Source organism: Zeugodacus cucurbitae, chromosome 4 (assembly GCF_028554725.1).
Source record: "Zeugodacus cucurbitae isolate PBARC_wt_2022May chromosome 4, idZeuCucr1.2, whole genome shotgun sequence".
In the NCBI taxonomy this organism is placed as follows: domain Eukaryota; kingdom Metazoa; phylum Arthropoda; class Insecta; order Diptera; family Tephritidae; genus Zeugodacus; species Zeugodacus cucurbitae.
In genome coordinates, this window is record NC_071669.1 from 57,486,898 (window position 1) to 57,514,871 (window position 27,974).

A 27,974-nucleotide genomic window follows, 5' to 3' on the forward strand; every position below is an offset into this window, starting at 1 on the left:
TTAAATTTTTATTTGCTTTTCTTGTTTACAATTAGCGTTGCTTCCCTATCCTTTTTTAACAACATATATAAAATTTTACGATCTGTCTTCTCTTTCAAAAACTCAGTAATCTATGTTTCTCTCATTTTCACTCATGTACGTATTTCTCTCCACAATAATTTTTACTCAAGAACGATCTCTATAATACCTTTTGTTTACTTAGTGCTCTGCGCCGATCATTTGTTTATGTTGACATTAACCTTTCATCTAATCATGTTTTAAGTTTTTAAATTATATTTTCTTAAGAAACGTTCATTCAAACGCAAATCTATTTCTCGAACGCACCCGTATTTTATCAGCGGAATGTCGTTATAACGAAACGGAATATTTGAGAAACGTCAATTTGATCTGGAACATTCTAGAATACGTGAAACAATCCCTCTATAAATAGGAGTGTCGGTTGGCGAATGAGCGCATTAATAAAAGAACATTTGAAATTGAAACATCTTATTGCTGGTACAGCAGAAAGAAGTGAAGAAGAAGTGAAATTAAGTGAAAAATTATACAAGCAAATAGTATTGTAAATCTAGTTAACATTTTATTAATTGTTTACAAGTTTTCGGAATTGTTTAAAATTTGAAGTGCATAAAATTGAATAAAAAGCAACGAAAAAAGTGAAACTTAAGGTAAATATCCGCATACGTAATATGCTTGTATTTATATGGTGTACGAGACAAAGAAGATTGTAAAGGTCAATAATCGGACAAATCTTATTGGAAAGGTCGAATTATAGCTTCGCATTAAAAAACGGTTTTCCTTATTAAACATTATCTGAAGGCGTTATGGGATTCTTCTTGAATTATCGATGAAATCACTTACGACAAATTTGGAAATTGTTCCCCGCCAACGCGTCAGCAACCTACAAGTACAATTTTTTTTATTGTGTTTTTGCAACGGTGGTATGTTTGTTAAAGCAGGACGGCATGTGTTAAAATAACCGTGCAAATGTACTAGAAACTTGTGGCTATTGTAATGGGGGAAACAGTTGGCATAAATTTCGTTTCATTCATGCAAACGTGACCATTTATCTGTTTTCTGAAGGGAAGGCAGTGAAAACGAAATTCTAGAAAATTCTTAATTATGTATGTTATTGGGAAAAGAAATGCAATATTTCCGTTCTAACTAGAAAACGCGTACCAAACCTTTTGTAATTAAAAGTTCACGTACACCATATAAACAAGTACAAATAATTTCATTATATTATACACTTAATAAAGTATACACCAAGTAACAAATTTATTTTTATTTTGCAGTTTTCAATCCAACAAAAAAAAAATAGTTTCTATACATTTCCAACAAAATGGGCAAGGATTTCTATAAAATTCTTGGCATCAACAAAAGTGCCAATGACGATGAAATCAAGAAGGCTTATCGCAAATTGGCATTAAAATACCATCCGGACAAAAATAAAACACCACAAGCAGAAGAACGTTTCAAGGAGATTGCAGAAGCATATGAAGTGCTCTCAGATAAAAAGAAACGTGACATCTATGACCAATACGGCGAAGAAGGCTTGAAAGGTGGAGTGCCCGGCGGTCCAGGAGAACATGGTGGCGGTAACTACAGCTATCAATTCCACGGTGACCCACGCGCTACTTTCGCGCAGTTCTTTGGTTCGTCAGATCCGTTTGGTATTTTCTTCAGTTCAAACGACCCCAGCCGTATGTTTGGAGATTCACAGAATATATTCATGTCCGGTGGCAACGAAGATGATATCTACTCGCAGATGGGTGGTGGTGGTGCCTTCCGTTCACAATCGTTCAATGCGCAACCAAATCGTAAACGACAGATACAAGATCCACCAATTGAACACGATTTATATGTGTCACTAGAGGAGGTCGATAAAGGTTGTGTAAAGAAAATGAAAATTTCACGTATGTCAATGGCGACAGGACAGCCGCGCAAGGAGGAGAAAGTGCTAAACATCACCGTAAAACCCGGTTGGAAAGCTGGCACAAAGATTACTTTCCAAAAAGAAGGCGATCAGACGCCCGGAAAAGTGCCCGCTGATATCATTTTCATAATACGTGACAAACCGCACCAGCTATTCAAACGCGAGGGCAGTGATATCAAATACAACGCACACATTAGTTTGAAAGATGCGCTGTGTGGCACAATTGTGAAAGTGCCAACGTTACAAGGTGATCGGATAACATTGAATTCAGTGGGAGAAGTAATCAAGCCAAACACAGTGAAACGTATACCTGGCAAAGGATTGCCATTCCCTAAGGAACCAACAAGACGAGGAGATCTCTTAGTGGCGTTTGATATTAAATTCCCCGACAGCCTGCCGCCTGCAACAAGAGAACTGCTGACAGATGTATTACCAAACTAAGGGAATGTGAATATAAGTGGCACTGGCAACATAATTGGGCTGTGCTTAGCGCCGAATAAGTTGTCCTTAGTTGTAATTTCTAAGTTGGGCGGGTGTCAGGGGGAATTATGAATGAGTTGAAATTTGTTGTGTACACTTCGTTGTGCAGCACATGTAATTGAAACAAAAAAAAAAACTGGATTTCATTATCAGTTTATACTATTTAGGTTATATTAAATTAGTTAAAACAATGTTTATTATATAATTTCTCCCTGTTAATTGCTATTAAAGATACGCAAGTTAGCAAGCACTAGTAATATTTGTATATTAGAATTATTAATAATTAGTTGTAAGATTAATTTAAACAAAAGGCAAAACATTGTAAAGCAGCAAACAAATATGAAACATGTCTTACAAAATCAACAAATTGTGTAAGACAGTACATACATACTTGGCGCACACACACACACTACCAGCCTACAAATTTATAGTGGTCGGCTTTAGTTAATAGCTGGAAGTGTTGTGACCAATATGTTTTGTACCACAATAATAAGCAACAGCATGCTAATGAAAACATTGATAATTGAGAAAAAAAGAAATATACCTGGAGACTGATGAAGAAAATAAATATTTCGAAAATTAAACAAATTTTAAATAGCGCGTTTTTACTTTACTCTACTTTTTTTTCGAAAAAAAAAAAAAAAAATAGTTTTTATATAAAATTTGTTTCAAGCGTTTATTGAGAATGTTGGTTTTGTTTTAAAATACAATAAGTGTTACATATCCTGTTACTTTTTTTCCAAAACGCGGTCTTCATGGTTTAGCTAAAAAAGTTTTTTGTCCAAAAAAAAAAAAACGATGTACGTTTTAGTACATATGCACTTGTGTGTGCAAGCATGTTTTTGTGTTTTGATAGACGTTTCACTTTATACTTGAAAGAACTGGTATAAATATTGCTAACAGTGTTTTACTTGTATATATGTATTTCTTTTGCAGCTTTTTAAATCAGTTATAACAAATTGACTACTTCCTACTTTTGTCTGATCTATTTGTATTAATCCACAAAGTATTGCAATAAATTCACTTAAATAAAAGAAAATTTATTTATTAACAAGAAAGCGTTGTTTGTTTTTGTAATTATTTGTTTTGAATAACTTGCTATTTTACTCGTGTGTCAAGGCATATCAGAGGCCTTGTTCTTGTAGCGTTAGAAAAATATTTCATAAATTGTTTGGTGTAATGCTGTTTATGTTCGGAAAAAAAGTTCCGGATTCTTGCTGTTATGTTGACTTGGGGACGCATCAAGAATGATCTACTATCATTCTTAAGAACGCATACAATCTACAAATCTTCTAAATCATTGTTCTTTTTTTTTAATTTTTCTTTTCAGTTTCTATTTCTTTGCTATTCTTCTAATTGTTACCTACCGTAATTAGTTCCGCGAATCTAGTTGTAGTAAACTAGTTTCTTCTAGTTATCTCTACTTGTCTGCGTGGCTACGCAGCCGTTATTTCCATGACATGAAATGAAACACATTCGATTTTTTTTTACATTTCTTCAGTGAAATTTGCAAATGAACTTTGCTTCTTTATTTTTATTTCCAGTGTATTTGATCATTTTTCGAATGTTTATCATTTTTTTGTTGTTGCAATCAATTTCATAATTCGTATTTGAATTGTGTGTGTATTGTTTTTGTTGTATTTAGTGTATGTGTGTGTGGTTGTTGACATTCTTTTGCTATTCGTGTTTTTCTTTTGGTTTTGTTTACACCACACATTCGTATTTTCAATTTTAAATTCAATAAACTGTTTGTTTGTGTAAGTGTGTGTGTGTGTTGTTTTTTTTGCTTTTGCATTTCAAATACTTAATTAAACAGTTTCAATTATTTAATACATTTATGTTTTTTTTTGCGGTAATTCATACATTTCGTTTCAATTGATTTACAACTATAATATTTTTTTGTTTTTTGTTTTTAATTTCATAAAATTCAATTATTTGTTATTTTTGTTTTTATTTTTTCTCGTTTTTTGTTTTTCTTCGCTTTTGTTTTTCATCATTCTTCTTTAGTTCAATTTATTTGCTTTAATTTATTTATCATTTAGTTTAATAGTTCAATATGTATATAAACGAAATGCAATTTGTGAATTGCACTTTTTTTAAAAATCAATAAATTCATTAAAATACATTAATTGTGTGTTTATGTATGTGTGTGTGTGTGTGTGTACTTAAATGTAGAAATTAATTAAACATTTACTTAAAGCTTAAATACATATATATATATATATATATATATATACTTATGTATATATAAATCATTATGTTTGAGTATGTCTCATTTATCGTACGGCTGAGCGTGTGTTATCGATTAACGCTTAACGATTAGCGATAACAAATGAAATTTGTTAAAATTAATAAAAAATTCGACTACAAAAAAAACAATTTTTTTGTCTGTATGTATGTATTACGCAACAATTTATTGTTCTTCGGCTATGTTGTGATGATATTGTATGTTAGTATGTATGTATGTTTGTATGTATGCACTTAGGTATATAAGTAATGTATAAATTACGCTTTGGTTTAATCGCTTTTGTTTTTGTTTTTGTTATCTTTTAATTAATTAATTTTTATTTATTTTATTTTATAAATGTAACTATGTTTATTGTATGTATGTATATTTGTTGATAAACTTTTGATTTCGATAACTGAAGGCATTCAATTCACATAAACTCTGTATGTTGTGTGTGTATTGATGTATATGATGTACACAAAATTAGCATTAAAACAATTTCACTATATTTACGCAGTCATACAACGCCTGGTTTTTTGTTTGTTTTTGTTTTTGTTTATAACGGCATGTATGTACGCTTTTTTATTTATTTATATATATTTGATTTAATTTAATTTAATTATTTTAATTTATTTTTTTATTTTTTTATTTGTTTGTATGTATGCATGTTTTTTTTTGTAATGTTGTTTCGTATTGAAATTGCACTAGCATCGGTTAATCGCTTTAATTTGATTTATTATTGTTTAGTATTCATTTGTATTTGTTTTTGTTATTGTATTTTGCTACTTTGTTTGTTCTGTATGTAATGTAATGTATTGCCTCTTCTATGCCAACTGCTTCCTGGTCCAACGCACTTGCTGTCAATACTTTCGGTTTTGCTAAGATTTTCATTGAATTTTATTATTTACTGTTATTTACTGTTTTTTCATGTATGTTTTATGCCATACATACATAATTACGGTATTTTCTCTAAGTTTTGCTCTAACGTGTATTTAAACGTTATTTAAAAACGAGTCTTAATTGTTCGTCATTTGCTTGTTTCATTTTATTTTTTGTTTTTGTTTTTTATTTTTTTTTTTGGGATTCACCTTAAAAATGCTACGTTTTTAACAGTAATTAGTTGCATTAATTTATTTCGTATTTTTCCTCGTGTGTGTGTGTTTGGTTGTTTTGTTGTTGTTTAAATATTTGTTGTTCGTCATGTGTTCTCTTTCTCCAGTTGTAATTAATAAATAATTTAAGAATTGCATGAATGTTCTTCCTTTAGATTGTGAGTTTAGTTTTGTGGTAGCTTCAGACAGTTTTTGGATGTAACATTGTTATATAATCCACAGATTTTGTTCTCAGAAGCAGTTTCTCAAAATTCGCTTCTGATCTCTTAATTAGTACTCTTCTTGGCTAATTGAGCGAAGCTAATAGCTTTGCGAATAACTAATGCCATCAAGCTTTAATTGAGTATCTCTTTGGTTATCAAAAGCCTATCAAATTAGTTCAAGACACTCGCTTAATTTAAAAAGTCTCTTAATTAGATTACTTATTATATGACTAAATTAAGAGACTCTCTCTATAAATGGAAATCCATAGTCTGAATCATTTATCATCCAAACATCGTCATCGGATCATCCATATAACAAAACCAAATTCGATATCAATTGCTCATTTTAGACTACCGATATAAAGGCTGATCTAAGTAGAGGTTCTTTTTCAATAGTCTTATATATAGGCTGTCATGTTATTTTTGTTCAGTATTGTTTAACATTTCATGATGGAAAGTCTTACGTCTGAACAACGTTTACAAATTGTTCAACTTTATTACTCATGGTCAACATAATCGGCATACTGAACGTACTATTCGCCACACCATGACCCATCTTGAGGCCCAGCATTAATTATTGGATCTTAAATTGAGAGCGTACAAAATACAGCTTGTACAAGAACTGACCTTCCTAAGCGACATTTAGCGCTTCGTTCTATGGGCTCTTGAAAAGTTACAATAAGATCCGACGTTTTCGAGCTAAATTCTGTTCAGTGATGAGACCCATTTCGGGCTCAATGGGTATGTAAACAAGCAGAATTGCTGAATTCGGTACGAAGAGCAACGTAAAGAGATTCACGAGCTGCAATTTCATCCAGCTGTTTGGGGCCGGTAGAATCAGTCCATTTTACTTCAAAAATGATGACGGTGAGAACGTAACCGTCAATGGCGATCGTTATCGCGCCATGATAACCGACTATTTGATGCCTGAAATTGAAGCTCGTGATCTCGGTGACATTTGGTTTCATCAAGACGGCACACATCGTATCATTCAATGGATTTATTGAAAGAACACTTCGATGAGCAGATAATTTCACGTTGTGGGCCTGTCGATTGGTCACCAATATGGTGTGATATCACACCGTTAGACTAAAGTCTAAAGTCTATGGTTCGCATTCAATCCAGGCAAAACATTACGCATGGTATTCGCCAGTTACCAGTCGGCATGCTCGTATGAATCATCGAAAATTGGACTCAACGGATGAACCATCTGAGACGTAGCCATGGCCTACATTTTAAAGAGATAATCTTTAAAAAATAATTGCCAAAGAATTTTCTTTCGAATGATGATAAGCTTTTTTCCATAATAAATTTGAATTTTCTGTGTTTTTTTCAAGTGGGGAAGCTCGAAATGAATCACTCTTTATATTAAGCGTATTCGAGCCATAACTGGTTTCAAATTTTTACTTGTCACAAAAAATCATTTGAAGATTTATGTGTTTTTATATTAAAAAAATATGGTACACAGAGTTGTATTGGATGTGTAGTGAGCAGTTGAAAATCTTTAGATGGACTTTGCACTTATATTTTGAAAAAATTCGATCTTATTCGAGGCTCATTGCAAAATGATTTCTAAAGTAGGGATGCCAAGGCTCGGCTCCTTTGCAACAAGAAATCTATTTTTAGAAAAATTGCTTTAGGAACCCTTAGTATATTAGTACCTGACCCTAGTACAAAAAAGGCTTATTAAGCATATAATTTCCGTTAAAGGTTAAAGAAGCCTTCATAGTTAGAAGATAGAACGTCACTTTATCATCTTGCTCTTCTCTGCTTACTTCTTCTATTTTTTTTCAACACTGTAACTTGTTTATGTCACTTCCTGCGCCTAAAAGCATACCACAAAAAACTACAAAACTCACAGAAGAACATGAAAAAAATTAGAAATTCTCATAAAATTTGTGAAATTGAAATTTTCCAAGTATGTATGTGAATATGTAGAACAGAAAATGCGCGTTATGGTGTGATGTAACAGAGAATGCTCGTAGAGTATGTTCAGTTTAGACAGCTTGTAGACTTATATTGCAAATTGCATTGTTATTTTTGGTTAAATTTCGTTACTTTTCGATTTGTATTTTGTAAAAAATGAAACCAAATAAATTCAAGTGTTGACGATTAATAATACATATGTATTTCTTTGCTTTTCAATTCTTTATGGTTCTTTTAAATTTACTAATTATTCGTTTTTGCTTAGAATTTTAGTTTAATTTCATTTTTCATTCTTTACTTTTTGCTATAATTTTATTTATTTTTTTAGTTCACACAACTTTGCAGCATTTATTGGCTATTGTTTGTTGTTGTTTTTTTTTCAAATTTAATTTCTTTGAAATTACAGTTTTGGGTGTGCCTATAGTTGTATTTAGGTGTGTGTGTTTGGGTTTATTTTGATTTTTTTCTTTTAAACTTGGGTTCATTAGGTTGTGGAATTTGAATTTTCCTTAGTTTTCGTTTGCTTTTCTTACTTTTTCATCAACAGTTAAACGTCAATAGTTTTAGTTTTTAATTATTTATTATTTTTTTTATTTTTTTTTTTAGATTTTGCTACTCACTGCTTTTGTTTGTGTGTTGGTTGTCAGCGTTTCAGGCTCTTTATTTATGCTTTTCTTATTTGAAATCTTTTACCAATTGCTTCTGTCTTGCTACGGTTGTGTGTGTGTTAGTGTCTATAAGTCCATTTCTTCTGTCTTTCTAATTTCATTTTAGGTTATGAATGCTCTTAAGTGTTCGTTATTTTGGAATTCGAAATTGCATAACTGTGAGCATTAAATTTTTTACCGTTATTTATTGTTACTCACAGTGAGTTTATAGTTTTTAGGGTTTGCGTGTGTGTTTGTGTGTGGGTGAATTTTTTAATTAAGTTGAAATGAAACGTATGCTCGTATAAACATTTAATAAAAAAATGTTGAACTTTTTTTTTTTTAATAATTTTCAATAATTTTAAATGTTTTTTTTTGTGTTTGTTTAAAACTTAATATCGAAAACATTTGTTAAGCGTGATTTTCTGTCGCGTGCTATACTTTCATTATTACTTTCTTTGTTTTCTTGTTTTTGTTTTGTAAATTTATTAATTATATTTTTTTTAATAGTGTCTATGCCTTGTAATTTTTAATTAAATTTGTTAGTTACATATTAATTAATTTGATTTAATTAAAAACGTTTTCCTTTTCGAAATTTCACTAATCTTTTTTTTTTTTAATTTTCTGCTTTGTTTTGCTGATTTCCTTATTTATTTATTAATTATATGGTATATATGCATCATGTAGAATCGCATATCTCACTGCTATACTGCACTATAATTTTAGTTTTCGTGTCTTAACTGTTTTGTTTTCCTTTTTCAGTTTTCTTATTAGTAAATTTCATATTTATTTTAAACTTAAGTGTTTTACTTATGCAATTATGATTTCAGTTTGGTTTTAGTTTTGCCTTAAAGTACTAAAATTTCACAACATGTGAATTTGCATATATTTTCTAAGTTTTTTGTTAAATTTTAATTTATGATTTTTTCGGTCTTTCAATTTGTGTCTATTTTTGGTGAAGTTTCTTCGAATTTTCTCCTTAACATACATTTGTATGTGTGAATATGTGTGTTCAACGGTTTTTTATAATTTTTTTTCTAGCTTGTTTCATTCCTTCTGCTGCATTAATCATTTGTATGCTTTTGACTTATGCCATTTTACAGTTAACACCGTTTACCTTTTGTCATTTAATGCTTTTCTGCTGACAAAATTTAATGCAAAGTGTTCTTGCTGCCGAGACGAATATGTAGACAATTGATATTTGGTTAGTGAAGTCCGGAAATCACTGTATTAGAAGACATGTCTTCTTCTTAACAATTTAAAAATGTACTTTTTTGCATAAAAACAGTTTCAGCATTCACATATTTCATAGAATTAATTTACAATCATCTTAATATTTGTTTTAAATTTGCTGTTCATTTTCGAAAATCTCTACTTATGTCCTTTTCAATTAATTTACGTTCGTAGATTTTGAGGTTATGATACAAAGTGAAATCGAATTGTGAAATGCTCACGTATTGAATATTTATGAAGGATTTGAAGACCATTTCTCTTCATTTGGTGAACTTCTGAACACCGTGTTAAAATAAGTAATTTAAAAAATATATTTTTTAAATATCTTGTGATAACATCTCTGCCACTAATTAATTGAATATGAATGTGAATACAAAGATCTACTTAGAGCTTAGTTTTCCAGTGTTCTGGTGGACATAATTTTCTGAGAAACTTTGAATTTTTGAAAATGTTAGGTTATAACAAGTTCGAAATTTAAGATTCGAAATTAAAAGTGATCGGATTTTATAATTTTTTCTATTATTAAGTGAGTATTTAGCAGGGAGAAAACGGCTTCAAATTTAATTTTCGAACATTTAGCGATTTTCAATATTTTTTTCCAAATCTTCGAAAATTTTCAAAAATTAAAAAAAAAAATTTATATTTATTATATTTTTTAAATATCTTGTGATAACATCTCTGCCACTAATTAATTGAATATAAATGTGAATACAAGGATCTACTTGGAGCTTATGTTTCCAGTGTGCAAAGGCCACCAGAACACAGAATTTTCTTAGAAACTTCGAATTTTTGAAAATCTTAGGTTATAACAAGTTCAAAATTTAAGATTCGAAATAAAAATTGATCAGATTTTATATTTTTCTCTATTATTGAGTGTTTAGCAGGGAGAAAAGGGCTTCAAATTTAACTTTCGAACATTTAGCGATTTTCAATATTTTTTTTACAAATCTTCGAAATTTTTCTAAAGTAAGAAAAAAATTTAGATTTTTCTTAATAAATATTATTAGAAAATTTTTTGTTGATTACATATTTGGAATATTAAAAATACTATGTTGTTGGAAATTTAAATATTCCCTTTTTCTATATTCAAATTTCCAAAAATTCGAAAATAGGTTATTTCCCTATATTCAGATTTCAAAAAAATTTTCATATTTTGTATAGTTTGAAGTTTGACTGTCTTCAAATGTTACTGAAATTTACGGTTGTTTAATAATTTACTAATTTTTTTTTTTGAATTCAAATCGCTTTAAAATTTTCAAAAACACATTTTTTCAAAAAATTTTTTTTTTGAAACATTTTAAATTATAAATGTGTTCTTTAAATATTTTTAAAATTCCTAGCATTTTCATAAACTTTCAAAATATGTCTAAATTTTCAAAATTTAGATTTTCCACGCTTTTTGTCCACATTTTCGTCTCGCTTTCAGCAAATTACAATATGTTTCGAGTCAGTACCTAGTACAATATGTAGTAGAGATATCGCTTGTGCTAATCTATGCGTTACAATCTTTGTGTTTTCAAACTTCTAATCAGATTTCGGCTTTGTTCTAATTAATTAATTAGGTTCACATTCGTTTTCTGTTTTTGGGCTTTTATGGTTTTTTCTAGTTTGGTTTATATGTATTGGTATTTTTTGCATATTTGCGTTACGTTTTGTGTTTCGAAATTGAAATTGCAATTTTTCTTGTTCAATTTTGTTCATTTGTTCTTTCTTGTCTTGCTTTATTTGTTCGCATCGTCTTTGCGCGTTGTCGACTGTGCATCGCCTAAATTAATCATGTCTCGTGGTTTCCACACCGGGGACCCTACAATTAAATGAAAGAAAAGAAAAGAATATGGAAATCATATGAAAAAAATGCTTTTGAAATTTTTGATTTTTGTTTTTGAATTTGTATTTTTCATTATTGTATACGATTTTATACGATTATCGATTTTTTTCTCTTTATTTGTATGTATGTTTTTATGTAAAATATAACTTACAGAGCATAAAAGACATTTTTATTAATTTTTTTTTTGGTTGCTTTTTGACAGGGAGATGAACGAGCGTGTTGGTAGAGTGGTGATAGATAGTACTTAGATTTTGGCCAATTGTTATTATATAAATAGTTTATGAGTAGTGAAATACGCAAAAGATAAAATTAAAGTAAAAAAATCGCTTACAATAGTTAGTTTTTAGCTATTCAAGCATATCATTTTTAGTGCATGCAATTTGTTTATATTTTTTTTTAATATTTTTTAAATAATTTTTTAATATATTTTTTAGTGAAATAAATTTTGGTTTTATAAGATGATTTTTTTTTTTATTTTTGAGATATGAAATCGTTATTTTTGATTTATAGCTTCCAAGAATATGTAATCGAGCTGAATATTTTGTAATTTTGTTACACTCTTGTGTACTATTTTTCAATTTTTTGCTGGAAAATAAATTAAAAATTTTCCTCAACATTTGTGTATGGATTTTTTCTTTCGAAAATTTACTAAGTATCCAACTCGATTTCACTATATTGTCTTGACTACTGTCACAAGCTCTGAATGCGAAATTTCCAAGCGAATTTCTCTAGCCAAAACTTGTGACAGCATTCAAAAAAAATTTATACTTTTTTCTATAATTTTTTCTGGATAAAATGTTGACATCGCTTGCCTGTGCGCCTTTCGCATATTCAATGTACGTTTTCTTTTCTTTTTTCAATTTGTGTAATAACAAGTTATTTACAGTGTCTTCTTCATATACTACAAATTACAGCCAATTTGGTTTGATAAAATTTTTTATGCCAACATTTTCCATAAATAGTTTTTTGTTTATTTTTTTTTTTGTAAAATAACTAAAAATGTGAAAATTGTAATGCAATATCAACATATAAATCAGAAAGGTTCTTGAAAATTCATTAAATTATAACCTTTAAGCCTACATGTTAGTCAGTTTTGTTTGGGACAGTCATTTTTCAGGTAATGAATGAACAAAAAAGGAACCCTTTGGTTCTGGCTCCCTATTTTGTGAAAGATTATACCAATTTAAGTTAATCCACAATATTGTCAAGTTCCCGAAAACAGTGTTGCCTACATAACGAGAACTATCCTGACTTACATATATCATTTCGAGAACTGTAATCTCAGCAAAAACTCGAAAGAACCTTCTATAAAAATGTGATTTTAGTGACGTTTTTGTTTTTAGTTTGGGGAGTCTCGCAATTTAATATATATTTTAAAAATCGCCTTAAAAATATATTTTGAAAATTATTTATTTTAAACTGCTCTTGATAATATCTCTGTCGCTAATTAATTGAATATGAGTGTGAATAGTTATAAGAATTTATATTGCAAGGGTCTATTTAGCGGTAAATTTTTCAGTGTCCACACTTTTGAAATTCGTTTTTTCGGTTAGTTCGAAATTTGAAATCGGTAATGGAAAATTTTCGAACTTTTTTCAATAATAGAACACTCATAATTACCTCTGAGATAATTTATGGTTAAATTAATTAGGACCGAGTTTTTAAAATGAAGGACATACTTGATAAAGCATTTTATCTTTTATTGCAAGGGTCTATTTAGAGGTCATTTTTTCAATTTCAAGAGTCCACCCTTTTGAAATTCGTTTTTTTCAAAATGTTAGGTTAGGTTAGTTCGAAATTTGAGATCGGTAATGGAAAATTATCGAACTTGTTTTCAATAATAGAACACTCATAATTACCTTTTGATAGAATTTATGGCTAAATTAATTAGGACCGAGTTTTTAAAATGAAGGACATACTTGATAAAGCATTTTGTCTTTTATTGCAAGGGGCTATTTAGAGGCTATTTTTAGAGTGTCTAGAGTCCAAACTTTTCAAATTCGTTTTTTCAAAAATGTTAGGTTAGGTTAGTTCGAAATTTGAGATCGGTAATGGAAAATTATCGAACTTTTTTCTAAGAATAGAACACTCATAATTACCTTTTGATATAACTTATAAATAAATTAGGACCGAGTTTTTAAACAGAAAGATTTACTTGATTAAAGCATTTCGTCAATATCTTTCTGAAATATCGAGATTTTTAAGTCCAAAAAAATTGAATAATTATTGAAACAGTTTTGTACAAGGTTGAAATTATATTAGCTTCTTGATTGAAGAGCAATTTACATATATTTTATTTGAGATAATGAAGAGTCAGTCCGAAAGAAATCTGATGATATAAGATTATTATAAATTAATATAATTCTTTTACAAATCTTACTTGCATTTCTATTAATTTAATTTAGAATGAAAATTTAGATTTCAGTTTTTATTTTTTATATATTTAGTATGAATGAACTAAAAATTAACCGCTAATATTTGTATCAATTTTCAAAATTATTTTTACTAAATTTTTTTTATGGAAATTATGAAAATGTGAAACCAAAAAATATATTGAACATTTAATGACATGAAATATTGTTAGCATAAAACTATAGTCATGAAATAAAAAAAAAAAAACAAATTCGAAATTTAAAACATTTAAGATTTCCATAATTTCTGAAAAGTTTGAAGTAAAATTTAGTGAATGATTATCATTATTTACAAGTGGTGGCGAACAATAGATTGGTTTATTGAAGGTTTTAAGCTTTAAATGAAATTATAAATGCGCAAAAATCTAGCATTTATTCGTTTTTTAAACGATTTTTTTATTTTTTCAATAATTTTTAATTACGTGGTATTAAGAAACGAGCGGGGTGTGTTAACCATAAGACATAATAATTATGGACGTTACATTTGAACGGAAAAACGGAAAAGATTTTTTTTATTTAGTTTTTCAAGTTTTTCTTGTTCACTCTGCGCGAGTTGCTGCATATTCGAATATTCTTTTAACGTCTGGAAAAATGCAAATTTCGAACAAATAAGGAAGAAAAAGTGCACGACAAATGAAACTCGATAACTGTCGATAAACAATCGATAACTTCTAAGTATTTTATTTCACTCATTTTGGTGGCACTTATCGAGTTTCGACTGTAGCGTTACTTTGGTTTATTTTCAGTGCATTATTAGTGGATTTTTGCTGGAATTAATTGCATAAATAACTGCGAAAATATTAAAAATACTGGACTTGTTTGTGCAGGAGCTACACTTTGGGTTTTTAGGTTTGTGTGTTCTTCAATTCTGTGTGGAAAACTTGCATTTTTCTCGGAATTTTCGCATTTACCGTTGTTTTTTGCTGACTTATTCGTACAAGCGATGCCAACTAACGTTATTTTAATTATTAATTTGTATTAATTGTAGGTCTTTAAATGATTAGTTTGTCAGTTTTATCAACTACGAAAATTGTTTAAGTTCAATTTTATATTTACACAATTTTAATCACATTCCTTTTAATTTATTATTAAGTGTTAAGTAAATATCCATAATGTTTATTAAAAAATAGTATATATAAATATATTAGTATATGTATTTCATTTAAATTTAAATACACACGCATAATATCACAAAATGATGCACTAATAGTTTTTTTTTGGTTTTTACGCTGTTAAAATCTCAACTCATAATAATAATTGTTTTCAGAATATCTGAAAAAATCATTACTCTGGCTACATTTATTTTCACATATAATAATGTAAAATTTGTAAATTGAATATAAGTTAATACAACAACAATTTAATGATTTTCAGTGTAATAAAGGTAAAAATCACCTTTTTACCGAATTCAACATTTAAAACTATGATTGCTTTGGATCACACGAAAATATTACAAATTTGAGCTTATTTTCTTGAAGTCATTAAAAATATTTTTTTTTTCTAAATTTAATTAAATAATTAAAATTAAATATCATACAATATTTGATTGAATCAATTATTTTTTTCTTAAATTTGTTAAAAAAAAAGTTTATATTTCAGTTTAATTAAAGTATAATCTCTAATCTTAATTAACAAATTGTCTGCAAAAATTAATGAGAAAAGATTTTCTAATTGACTCAATTAAGAGTGTAGCTGCACTTTAAAGCATATATTTCAAGTATCTGCTTAAAAATGCTTTTATTAGAAGTTGCTTTAATTGGTAGAGATAATTTGGAGTAAGCTTCCTTATTTAGTCAATTAACAAATTGCTTTTAGCGCAGCCCAAAATTGCTGCCTGTCTTCTTAAATGCATATCTGTATGTTTGTTTCAGGCAGCCTTCTAATAGCATTTTCACACCGGAGCTAATTGATCAATTAAGCGGCCTCTGCTCGATTAAAAAGCTGATTAAGATCGATTTACCACACAAAATAAAAATCTACATTAATTTTTAATTGAATTTTAATCGACTTGAAATACAACTGCGTCAAAGACCGTATATTGTAATTCGTAATTATTCTGCGAGTTGTTGTTCACGCCACACGACGGTTGATGTCGCTGCTAAAAATAGCAATCAGCTGATGAAACATACCAACTTCTTATGAAAAGCAAAAACAAAAATGAATAACAGCTGATCGGTTATCAAGTAGCTGGCAGTGTGAAGGGCTTTAACAGGTCTTTCACTGAAAATTTTAATTGATCAATTAATTTGGATGTGTGAAAAGGCTATTCATTTAGTCAATTAAGTAATTGTGTTAGATAATTAGTATTAGGAAAGTTACCTCTTGGTAATATTAAATGATTTCCGAATTTATACAAAGAAAGTGCACCTTAATTTAGTCAATTTACAAATTATATGCAATTGTTTTATTACAGAAAATTGATAATTGACTTAATTAGAGTATAGAAAATTGATAATTGGTATAAATAGAGTATGCCTGAAACGCCTAAAGATCATGTTTTTGGAGGTTTTTTAATTTAGTCAATAAAAAAGTATCTATACTAAACTGTACAACTAAAATTGACTAATTGACTCAATTAACCGAATTTCTGAAACACCTATAAAGTATGTTTCTCAGACAACATCTTAATTTACACATTTTAAATTTAAATGTATCCCAATTTCAATTAATTGAATAATAATTTATATATTCCATACTTGATTGAATTAAAAATTAAATAGTTTTTGGAAATAAATTAAGCCAATTGAACCAATAATTTAATAATATACCTGATTTTAGTGGCTTATCCTTAACTGATTGACTTTTCATGCGAGGTTTTTGAAGTCAGAAATATTTATCTGATAATAATTGTCCGATATTGATCTCTTCAGACCAACATTGTGAACACATTAGATGAATATAAAAATTATATTATTTTTTTTTTTTAATTTTTCTAAAACAATATTTTCTCTCTCAAATTTGTAATATCTTCGCGTTGATATAAAAGTGTTAAAACTACCAATTGGCACCAATTTGTTCACTAAAGTATTCAATAAAGAAGTCACTTTTATTTGATATTAAATGTTTTTTATAATATTTATGTTACTATCTCCAATAGAATGAATATATATATATATTTATATAATCTACTGAAAAGTGTAGAGTACCCATAAAATTGGTAACTAAGTACTTTTATAGCTATAAGTGTAACTCATATTATATATTTTTAAAGAAATTTGCGCTTTTCTTGCTTTCAATAAATTTTTTAGCACTTTAGTGTAGTTAAAGTGTTGGATAAAATAATTTTTAATATTTTTTTTTTCAAAGAAATATTTTACTTACCTTAGCAGCATATCGAAATAACTAAGTATGAGTTAATAATATCGCGCAAAAGTTAAGGGTTATTTGTGGATACAAATAAAAACGATTTTTAATAATCATTGCACTTACTTAAGTACTTACTGAAAGTACTAAGCGCCGCCGCAAAGCAAGTTCTATTTGTGCAAATTCAGCAAAAATATTGTTTTTTAACGCGTTCGTTTCACTTTCTTCGGCGATAAATCATCCAATTCTTCGTGTTCCTGTGTTTTTGTTGTAGATATTTTGAAAACTGTTTTTGAGCATTCATAACTTTTTTTCTCGTAGTTTCCTTGTGTTGTTGTGTGGCATGTTGTAGCAGTTGTTTTTCGGTTTCTCTTTATATTTGTTTATTTTAGGTCTTTTATTTAAGTGTTTTTACTTCTTTTAAATTTTTTTTTTTTATTTTTACTGTAATTTTTATTGTTATTTTATACGTTATCTATTGATTTTAGTGCTGTGTTTCCGGTATTTGACGATTTTGTTTTTGATTTTATTTTTGATTTTTTTGCATTTAACACTTATAATTAAGTACTTTTTGGCTTTGATTTTGCTTATTTTGATTTCGTAAACTCGAACAACACTCAAAACATTTATTGTAATTTCAAAAATTTTACTATAGTCTATATATGTTAAGGTTTTGGATTTCTCAGAACTTACATATACCATATATTTATGAAATACATACATACATGTAGTACATATAAGTATTAATACATACATATGTGAAATTCGAAGTGTGTTTTGTGATATCTTCGTGTTGTTCTACGTTGTTTTAGTTGAGATCGTTGAGATTTCGGAACTGTCGACTGTTATTCTTACTTATTTTATTTATATGTATGTATGTACTTTTGCATGTAAACTTCAAATTTTGTTTTTTGTTTTTTTTTCTTGATTTTACGTATACTTGTAATTATTTGCTATTTTTAAATATTATTTACTTATTGCTATATGTAATGCATGTATTTATATGCTATTGAATGAATTATGTATGTATGTATGTACGCTTAAGTATTTTATTTAAATGAATTTCTGCTAGTTTTGTTTATTTACTGCTTTGGTCATCTTTATTTGTTGCATTCTTGCTTTTGTTGTTGTTGATATAACTAAATGTTAATTTTGATTTTATTGCTGTGAAGCCTTTTGGAATATTTGATTTTTTGTTTTGAATATTTCATATTTGATTTTGATTAGTCATAATTATTTTTCTATACAGTTAACGAAATTTTTGATTTGTTTATAAAAAATAAATAAATTTTTAAATTATAAAAAATTGAAAAAAAAAAAAAATCAAAAAATAATTATTTTTGAGCTAGTATTTAAATATTGAAATATAGTATACAAACATACATACAATAGGTTGTCCCTATAACTATGTACTGAGAATTATCGGTAACTATATATCCGTAAACCGATTCGATCGCTTTAACATGTGACAAAATTTATATTATCATTTCATTGGAAAGTCAGTGGTCTAATGATGCTCAAGCGATAATTTATCATCTAAAATCTATGGAAGGAATGAGTGAGGCTGTCGTAGTTTGATCATGGTCCATGAGAAATTTTGAAACTTAGTATATGTTCAGTCCATTCTAAAGACTTTACAACTATATATTCTTCACAAGCCTGGCTCTATGGCTTTTCATTACAGATTTACAGATTTTCTGCGAAATGTATCGAATCAGTTTCATTAGGCTCAACCCAGGATTAGTCAATATGTATTTTCATGTCTGATACATCCCACACCGAATACGAGAAAAAAACGCATGCTCGGGTTAGACTAAAATATGTTTTTGCGTCTTATTAGTCAAATAAGTTTTAGAATAATCCGCTGTGGGTTGAGCTTTAAAAAATCAAAGAACTATGACCAAGATCCAATCCTCGAAATTAAATAAATATATTCGGCTTTAGTGCAGTGTTATGCATCAAAAGAATACCTATGGAGTATGGTATATGGAAATATCTAAAAACACGAAATTTTTTAAAACCCTTGAAAACATCAAAAATTTAAAATTTTCAAAAACTATACACCCTTAATCAATTAAAATCGAAAGATTAAAATTGAAATTTTTAATTTCGTCTTATTTCTTGGGGAAAATGATCTCATGTTCGGTAACAGTTTTGAAAAATATATTGATATAGTGGACTTTTGGTTTAATTTCTTGTTTGAATTCTATGTTTCTCGCAATAGGGATCAGATCACCTTCTGTTTTAAATACCTATGGAATATGGAAACATGTTTTTGAATAGCTGAAAACCCGAAAGCCGTGATTTTCAAAGAAACATCAAAAATTTAAAATTTTCAAAATTCATATACCGTTAATATCAGGAGTTAAGATCAAAAATCGAAAAATTAAAATTGAAATTTTTAATATCGACTTGTTTTTTGGTACAATGATCTCATGTTCGGACTGAGTTTTGAGGGAACAAGTCATATTTTGCACTTTTGGTTTCATTTCTTGTTTAAAATCTAAGTTTCTTGTAATAGGGACTTCCTACTGTATATATGTACGCAAATAATTAATTATTTTAATTTTTTTTACATTGTAAGTTTAAAATAAAATATTGAACTTTCATATATTATTTAAAACGTTTTTATAGAAAAAAATATTAATAAAATCTTAAAAACAAATTATAAATAAAATATTTAATTAAATTATTTGAATACAGTTACTCTTTCGATTTTTCTTGTATGTCTTTGTATATGTTCTTTTGTTTAAAATTCACATGCTTTCTCTGCTATGTTTATTAGTTAATAACTATTTATTGATTTTCTGCCTTTGACTAACTACATAGGAGACGCTAATTGTCTCATCCAACCATTGTGTCCTGATAGTTCAATTTTTTAAATCCCTCAAAATCTGCTGCTTATGGCTATTTAAACTTTATGTTATCGTAAGACTTAATGACTTAATTTCGTTATTTTCTTATTTAATCTCTAATTTTGTTTTTAATTTAATATTTTTTACTTGCATTGAATTTTAGTTTTTATAATTTAATTTAATTGGAAGTACATCGACATAGTCTTGTAATATTTTTCTTTTACTTAACCATAGAGATTTGATTGATCTTAAATGTATGTATGTATTTGCAAGTCTGCCGGATTTTTTCTTTTTTATTTCTTTTTATTTTATTTTTTTTTTCTGCCATTTATCATATACTCTTGGCGCATGCGTGTATATCTTTTACAACTGTGCACATTATCTAAATATAGCATACTGTGCTGTGTCTTAAATGCCAACACTTATAAACACATATAAATGAGTATGTAAACATATGAGTGTCGCGAGTTTAACGCTTTTTTATTTAGGAATCTATTAATTATTATTATTTTTTTTTTAATTTGTCTAACTACATTTTGTTAACATTGCCACTAAAATATGAACAGCTTACATACATACATATATATTTATATGTACATAAGAGAATTTTTTGTTTTTTATTTTTTAATTTTTATTTTATTTTTGTTTTATTTTTATTTTGTTTTATATTTATTTTTAATTTAATTTATTTTTTTATTAATTTTATATATTTTTTTTATATATATTAATTAATAATTATTTTTTTTTTAATTTATTCAATTATTATTTTCTTAATATTTAATATTTTTTCTTATATCTTATGAGTAACTGTTTGTTTGCCTGTTTTCAAATTTCACTCATTGTTTGTAGAATGTCCTTTGGTCCACTTTTTGTTTTATTTTCTAATTAGTGTTGTTGCTTTTCATACATATCTTTTTAGGCTTTCGTGCTACATTTTTGAGTTATTTGAGTGTTTTGTTGTTGTCTTTTGTTTCATCTTAGTGTCCTTAATTTGCGAGTATGTCCTTGTATTCCGTACATTTTCACAACTGTTCCGCTTCATTTCCTTGTGTTTTGTATATATCTGTATATTTTTCTAGCTTGTTGCTATAGTTTTTTGACTGACTGTAGTTAGTAGTAGTGTTTATATATGCCAGTAGATTTGTCGAGCGAGGTTTTACTTTCCAATTTCAAATCCTTTTTCAATGACTATTTTTCAAAACTCCATGACTGTTACGTGTGTTTTAATCTTCAATTCAGCTTGAGATCAGCGGTATAGATTTTTGGTATATGCTTTCTGTATTCGAGAGATCCCATATTTTATTTTAATTAGATTTATTATCCTTTAATGTTCACTAATATTTATTTATTCAATATCCTTGAAATATAATTATGATTTTACTGTGGTTTGGGTTCAAGATTTGATTAATCTTAATATTATTTCGATTTCACTGTTCTTCGGTTTTTCATGATTTTTTTTTTTTAAACTTAATATTATTATTTTTTCTATATTTTAATTTTCGCATAAATTTCTTTATGTACATATGTATAGTTTATTTAATTATATTTTTTTTTTAATTAACTAAAAAATCAATCCCTTTTTCATAGTTGCCATACGTCTCTGGAAATTCCTGATTGTTGTACACTTTTTTGTGAGTAAACATTTTTGAGTAAATTTATATATAGAGACTAGTTTCATTTTAAAAACTGCAAGGACAGGTATGTTAACATCGTAGTTTCTTTGGGTTCTCATGTTGTTTCTTAAAATATGCGAATCAGTTTATTTTTAACTATATGCTAATAACTCGGTTTACATATAGATTAATGCTATTTCTTTCTCACTTATATTTATATATTTATCTAGATCATATTCTATTCGAGATTTCATATTTACATTTGTCAGATGAAATATGATAGCACAGAACCTGAATTTATTCTGAATAACGCTTTGCTTTCTTTCAAAACTTTCGATATTTTTCGAACAAAATCAAAATGAGGAATATCAGTTTTCCAAGTATAGAGTTTACAGCTGAAAGTGGCTCAATTCATAGGGTCCATTAATATATGGGTACTATATAATATCATAAGGAAAAGCAAAAACCATGGGAACGTGGTTAACGACTGACCTCATACAGGGTTCATTTGGAAACACTTTCTTGAAACATGGTTGTAATTTGATTTTGTCCAATTTCGTTCAAAAAAGTCTCAAACATTTCGAGGTTTTCTATTTTTTATTTATGGGACCACTCTTATTATAAACTTTTTGTTATTAATCTGAATTCAGATAGAATCCGGGCCCGGTTTAATGATAGTGTTTAACCATAACTGTTGAGGAAATATTGGAAATACTAATTTCCGACTCTTATTAAATTCTAGCTCTAGTTGATCAAGGTTCTATTGAAGTACATAGACAGTTCCAAGTTTGGAAATCGAAGAGGGCGGTACGTTTACTGGTTTTCTTGAAAATTAATTTAATGAAATGAGTCTATGTATCTTCGACGATCTTATACAAAATACCGAATCATTTTAAGATTAAAAACTACGAATCAGATTTGAGTTTTTTTATCCACTATGGTGACAGACCCTAAAAACAAGTTTCCAGATATCGGCCGATCTTCGAAAACCGTTACTACGGAAATTTTCACGTCATTTTTTTGTTGTAATTTTAATGCGATATTATTAAATCTACTCAATTATCCCTGTACAGTGTTACAATGTACTGTTATTTATACTATTTTTTGTTATTGTAATAGATATATGTATTATACTACTGTATATTTACTGTTGAATTCCGGCAAATGTATTTTCGATTACATAACCGTTAAATATTTTTTGTATTTACAAACTAATTACGTATTCACAAAAATATAAATATACATACATATATATATATTCGAATATTGCTTCAGAAGTACAACAACAACATAGGTCTTTATATTTGTTGTTTAATTTCTTTTGTTTTACTTCGAAGTAGACAGATTTGTAAAAAATCAATGTCGACTTTAGATTAAATTTTCGAAATTCATATGTATTAGTGGTGAAAAATCAAACTGTAGCCTCTATATATATACATATGTCTGTATGTATGTGAGTACATATGTATTTATCTAAGATTGCTTGCACTATACAAGCTAGTCCTTACATCTAAAATCTGAAGAACATACACAAATACCAAAATGTACATATACATATATATAAATTGTTGTTGTTATTTGTTTTTGTTTCAAAAATCCCTGTGTCAAACAACAATAGCGATTATGCATACACATACATATATAAATATACATATGCATCTTGTATGTCCATGTAAATTGTCAGTTGAGGATTTTTGGATGGCAACGAGTTTACTTTACGTTTTCATTTTTGTTTTTGTTAACCTGCAAGTGTACAGTTACAGGCTAAGGGAGATTTACGGGTATGTCAATATAATTTTGGAGAAGATTTTCGGTTTTCAGTTATGATTTGCTCGCTTCCGCTTAAACATGTATCTCATAGTAATCATGACAGTCCACACAACCGCTCGCCTCGCTAGCGCCCGCTGCCACTGCTGCATCCGGATCAAAGCTGGCGGCACAAATCATGCCCGACGCAGTGGCCATCGGCGGTTGTACGACGCCACGTGGTGTCTTCTTCCGCGTACGACTCTGTCGCACGCGGGCCTTATGCTAGGAGGGTCGCTTCTGGTAGAGACAGTCAATGCATGTGGTGTACTCGGGCGCCGATGAGCTCAGCTGATAGGCCGTCATGTGTTCGTGTGGACATTGTGGTTCGTGCGCGTACATGAAGGCAGCTGGCGGCGCTGCGGTGGCAATGGTTTCCTGTTGCGGCGGCGGCGGCGGCATTTGATAGTGTTGACCCGTATGTGGATCGTAAGCGTAGTGCGCAAATGCATTTTCAGCCGATTGCGAGCGCAAAGGACCAGCGCTGGTGCCCATAGTGTTAATTGTGTAAATACGTTCGGGTGATACGCCATAACGGTACGAACTGCTTGTGGTGCTTTCGCGTGACGTGGAACGCTCTAGAGATTTACTCAGACGACGCGTGCTTGTATTGGTGCCGATATCGCGTGGCATATGTGTTGTTGTAGCGGCTGATATATAATGATCGCTACAAGTTTGATTATCATAGATAGGATAATACTGATAGTACGCTTCATTGGCAGCCAGCGCTGCGGCACGTTGTCCCGTCTCAAAGCTACCGTGCGCCGACTGACTGCGTTTACGACTGCAGCGTTCGGGCGAACGTGATTCGAAGCTGCCGCGTGGCGATTTGAGCGACGAGCGTGGTATGTCGAGATTCGGTTCGGAGCTGCGGCTGTCGAAGCTGCTGCGTGGCGAATGACGCTGACACAGACTGCTGCCGGCACGATCGGGTGACAGGTGTTCGATGCTGTCACGCGGTGATATGTGCGGCGAAAGCGATTCGACGCTGCAGTCATGTGAGGGTGTGAGCTTCTTGAGGCAGCTGCGGTCGGGACTTTTCGATTTACTGGGGCTTGGTGGCGGTTTCAGTATACCACCAGCAGGACTGGCGGGTCTTTTGAGTATACCACTACCTTCTGAGCTGCGACGTGGGCTGGGTGTGCGGCGCCCGGTGGATAAGCGATCGGTCGAGGAGTCGCGACTGGAGCTAACGCTCAGCCGTTTACCCTGATCACTGACACTGGTGCGTGGTGATTTTATCTTAATTATGCGTACGGGTGAACTACCTTGTGACTTGGAGCGGTCGGGTGAAATGTATATGCTTTGACGTGGCGATTTCGTTGTCTTCGGTTTGGCGCCAGTGCTCGCAATGCTACTACTACTGCCGCTACTCGATTTCTGTGCTTTCTCTGAAGATTTGTTTTTGAAAACTTTATCGACCTTCTTGTCGATGATAACATGATGTTTTGCCAACGTTGCGGCATCTTCCGATTCATCTTCGGATTTCTCCGAAGTGCCAGTCGTGGTGCCAGTGCTATCCGACTCTGTAGCCGGACGTGGTGGTGACTCTATTTCGGCCACTACGGTTTGCTGTGTATTCTCCACAACTGTTTGCGGTTCGGGCGATAGACTCGAATCGTTTTGTTGTTGATCCTGTGCGTCCATTTGTAGATCTTGCGATTCCAATGCTTGCTCTTTAAGATTAGCCATATAGGCTGCAATGTCGTATGTGGTGTCGGTCAGCTGCTCATGCTCGAGATCACTTAAGTGCTTGTCGACGACATGTGTGTGCGAGGCGGCACTAGCACCGTTGCTGCTGCTACCACTGCCGCTGCCACTGCTGCTGACACTCGCCTGACGACTGCTAGACGCTTTTTTGGAAGACTCTTTTGCTGAATGATGCACAACCGATACTTGCTGAGCGGCGGTCAATTGACTTAGCTCGTTGGCGAAAATCTCAATTACTTCGATATCTGCTTTGGGCGATTGTCGTGGTGACAAGCGTTTTGGCGTTGCCACACAATGTAAACTATGATTATTACCGTTATTACCACTGCCAGTGCTGCTGGCAGCACTACCTCTACTTGTTAAACCACTCGTGGTACTGGTAACGTTATTTGTTGTATATATAACTCTACTACCACTACTACTACCTAAACTTAAATTAAAAGCTGCTGCTACGGATGCAGCTTGCAACTCGGATTCGAGTATATAATCCATTTCCTCCTGCTGTTGATGTCTCATCTCTTGTTCGTCGTCGTCCTCCTCCTCTTCCTCCTCCTGTTCCACCATCTGCTCTTCCATCTCTCGGACCTCTATGCCCATCTCCTCGATCATGAACATCATTTGATCGGTGGACTCCATTGCGGCCGACAATGAGCTCACTGTCGCTGATGCAGCGGCATCCATGTACACTGCTTGAGGGGAAGACGATAGTTCGTTTGTTATTGAGTGTGTCTTACCTAAATCTTTCATGAGTACGGGCTGATAGCTCGATGGCGGATGAGATGATTGTATCAAACGCGCTTGACTACCAGTGCTGCCAACCGATAGGGTTGATGTGGTGCTGCATTGGTGAATTGGTTTTTGGAATATAACGTGTTGGATAGTTGTTGGTTTCAAACGGTTGGTGATGGTGTTGGTTATGATCAGGTTTTGTAGCGGGCAGATATGAAGCGCATAGTTTACGAAGCGATGTCGCAAAATTAGAAAAATGGGAAGAGATAGAACAAAACAAATCATCGATTAGCTTCAAAAATACATAAGTCTGTATGTATGTAGCGGTTGATTTTAAGGTTATAGGTTATTAAATCGGAAATCAATGTGTCTTGTAGCAAATAAAAGTGTGGACTAAGGAAATTCGATGCAAGTAATTCGATTTATAGTTTATTTTTGAGATATTGACCAAACCATTATCATACTAATGCTTAATAACCAATATTTTTTCTTCTCCTTGATAAAGGGTTAGACTGAAAGTGACTAATTAGAGGGAGTGTTAAGCTATAGTGGAGTCTCTTCTTGCAAAAATGTTTTTCATATTGAGTAATTCTTCATAATATGTGGTCTTCGGTGCAATCTCTGTACTTGTAGTTCATGTAGAACATGAGAAGATGGTTGTCTCATTATTAGAGTGATAGGTTTTATAGAACTTCAGGGTACCCCTTTGGGAACCTCATGATCGTGTTTGTTGCTTGTGGCAACCAATTTATTTCTATCACCTCGAGATTTAGATAATCAATATTGACTTTTGGATATATTAGAGAATCTTCACTCGATCTTTAGAACGCAAAACTATATGTCAACGAGTTCTCGACATCTTCTTTTGAAATTCCAACGGCTCTTAAAGCTCTAATTGTTTTGACCGTATCATTTAAATTTTACTAGAAATGACTTCGCTTAACTTATTGAACTGAGTGTGATAATGGCAAAGACCGAATGAGCAACGATTCTAAAATATATAGATTATCTATAGTACATTCATGACTCATAAATTAAACTTTTGGTTATCTTTGGACTAGGGAACTCCATGATTGAATTCTTAGAATATTGGTTTGTTTTGTTGAAAGGGCAGGTCTGATCTCCAACGGACCGAGCTTCCACGCGCCCCCAAAAGCTTGTTATAGCCTTTTCATACAGTCAAATTAATTGCTTAATTTAAATTTTGATTGAGAAACCCTTTAGACTGCCGGCTACTCGATAACCGAAGCTGTTATACATTTTTGTTTTTGCTTTTGATAAGAAAGAAGTTGGTAAGTTTCATCAGATGATTGCTATTTTTAGCAGCGGCATCTACCGTCGCGTAGCGTGAACAACAACTCGCAGACAAATTACAAATACGGTTTTTGTCGCAGAGTTGCAATTCATTTTCAAGTCGATTAAGGGGTTATATACAGTTAGAATTTTCAAAAAATCGATTTTTTTATTTCATTTTCTTAATGTACATATATTTAAGAATACACACAGAAAATTTCATATCGTTCCGGTGAATATTTTCAAAGTTACAAGCAAATGAAAAATTTGAAAAGGCGTTTCAGAGTGCTTTTAAGTACAAGGTCCAAACTTTAAACGCGTTTTTCTCAAAATGGTGTTTTCAAAGTCGGTGACCAACATTACTCGAAAACGGCTAGACCGATTAGTCTCAAATTTTAAATATATTCTTTAGTAAATCTTAAATATATTTTTTAGTAATTAATCGAAAATTTTTTCTCTCCGATAAATATATTTTTTTTTTATAAACAATTTAAGGCCGAAATTTCGGTGAAAAATCGATTTTTTTTTTTGAGAAACCGCCATTTTGTCAAAAAATTGTATTTTACTTATTCCTTCGATTAATCACTAGATTTAACATTATTTTAACGAAATCTGTTTGGTTTTTTAATTTCGGATGATCCAGTTTCGAGATATAGTGGTCACCG

General features: G+C 30.5%; 2 protein-coding genes across 9 annotated transcripts in view; one reads left to right on the forward strand and one right to left on the reverse strand.

Moving 5' to 3' along the window:
* Positions 1–446: 446 nt before the first annotated feature.
* Positions 447–3,008, forward strand: LOC105220868 (dnaJ protein homolog 1). Of its 2 annotated transcripts, none has more exons than XM_011197406.3 (2): positions 447–665; positions 1,293–3,008. In XM_011197406.3, exon 2 carries the CDS (start codon positions 1,340–1,342, stop codon positions 2,372–2,374), a length of 1,035 nt encoding a protein of 344 aa, XP_011195708.1. In that variant the 5' UTR covers positions 447–665; positions 1,293–1,339; the 3' UTR covers positions 2,375–3,008. The 2 variants fall into 2 exon arrangements, with proteins under 2 accessions (XP_011195708.1, XP_054084975.1); XM_054229000.1 differs by lacking the exon at positions 447–665 and adding an exon at positions 750–1,219.
* A 1,412-nt stretch (positions 3,009–4,420) lies between these two features.
* LOC105220869 (protein still life, isoforms C/SIF type 2) overlaps positions 4,421–27,974 on the reverse strand; it is a 297,627-nt gene continuing 274,073 nt past the window's right edge. For 6 of the 7 annotated variants that reach the window (XM_011197409.3, XM_029046004.2, XM_029046005.2 and 3 more), the window contains exons 21-22: positions 26,022–26,125; positions 4,421–11,565 (exon numbers count right to left, since the gene is read on the reverse strand). In XM_011197409.3, the coding sequence (XP_011195711.1) occupies positions 11,483–11,565; positions 26,022–26,125 (187 nt within the window). In that variant the 3' untranslated portion in view covers positions 4,421–11,482. Of the gene's footprint in view, positions 11,566–23,046; positions 25,638–25,703; positions 25,756–25,977; positions 26,126–27,974 lie in introns of those variants that run through there. The other variant, XM_011197410.3, reaches the window with a different exon arrangement.

Coding starts and splice junctions, on each gene's coding strand:
- LOC105220868 (XM_011197406.3), top strand. CDS start 1,340: ATGGGCAAGGATTTCTATAAAATTCTTGGCATCAACAAAAGTGCCAAT.